At 62.5% G+C, this 291-nt stretch overlaps 1 protein-coding gene across 1 annotated transcript in view; it reads left to right on the forward strand.

The window, feature by feature from the left end:
* Positions 1 to 73: 73 nt before the first annotated feature.
* Positions 74 to 291, forward strand: part of LOC104509620 (gastrula zinc finger protein XlCGF49.1-like) — a gene marked incomplete at both ends in the record, with an annotated part of 871 nt that continues 653 nt past the window's right edge. The window contains one exon of the mRNA XM_010151616.1: positions 74 to 270. Within this exon, the coding sequence (XP_010149918.1) occupies positions 74 to 270 (197 nt within the window). The remainder of the gene's footprint in view (positions 271 to 291) is intronic.

Genomic DNA, 291 nt, shown 5'->3' on the forward strand with positions numbered 1-291 from the left:
ATCCCGATCCATATGAATCTTTGAAACATTCCCTGAGCCGCAGACTGATGTCTCCCATCTTTTTGCCGTCTAGTTGAGCCTGGCGGGGTGAACAAAGTCGAGCAGCCCGAGGAGAAACCCAGTGTAGCCGCCGGCTCCCTGGAGCTGTATCCCACAGCCGCCAGCAGTTCCGCCCGTTGGTTTCACGGTACCCAACGCCCTCCGGAGCGGGTGGGCCCGGAAAGAGATGCCGCTGCCACCGCCGCCACCCTCAGCCCCCTCTCTCCCCGTGTAACCTGTTGGGCGCCGCAG

The sequence above is a fragment of the Eurypyga helias genome, unplaced genomic scaffold, assembly GCF_000690775.1.
Source record: "Eurypyga helias isolate BGI_N326 unplaced genomic scaffold, ASM69077v1 scaffold42145, whole genome shotgun sequence".
NCBI classification, from domain to species: Eukaryota; Metazoa; Chordata; class Aves; order Eurypygiformes; family Eurypygidae; genus Eurypyga; species Eurypyga helias.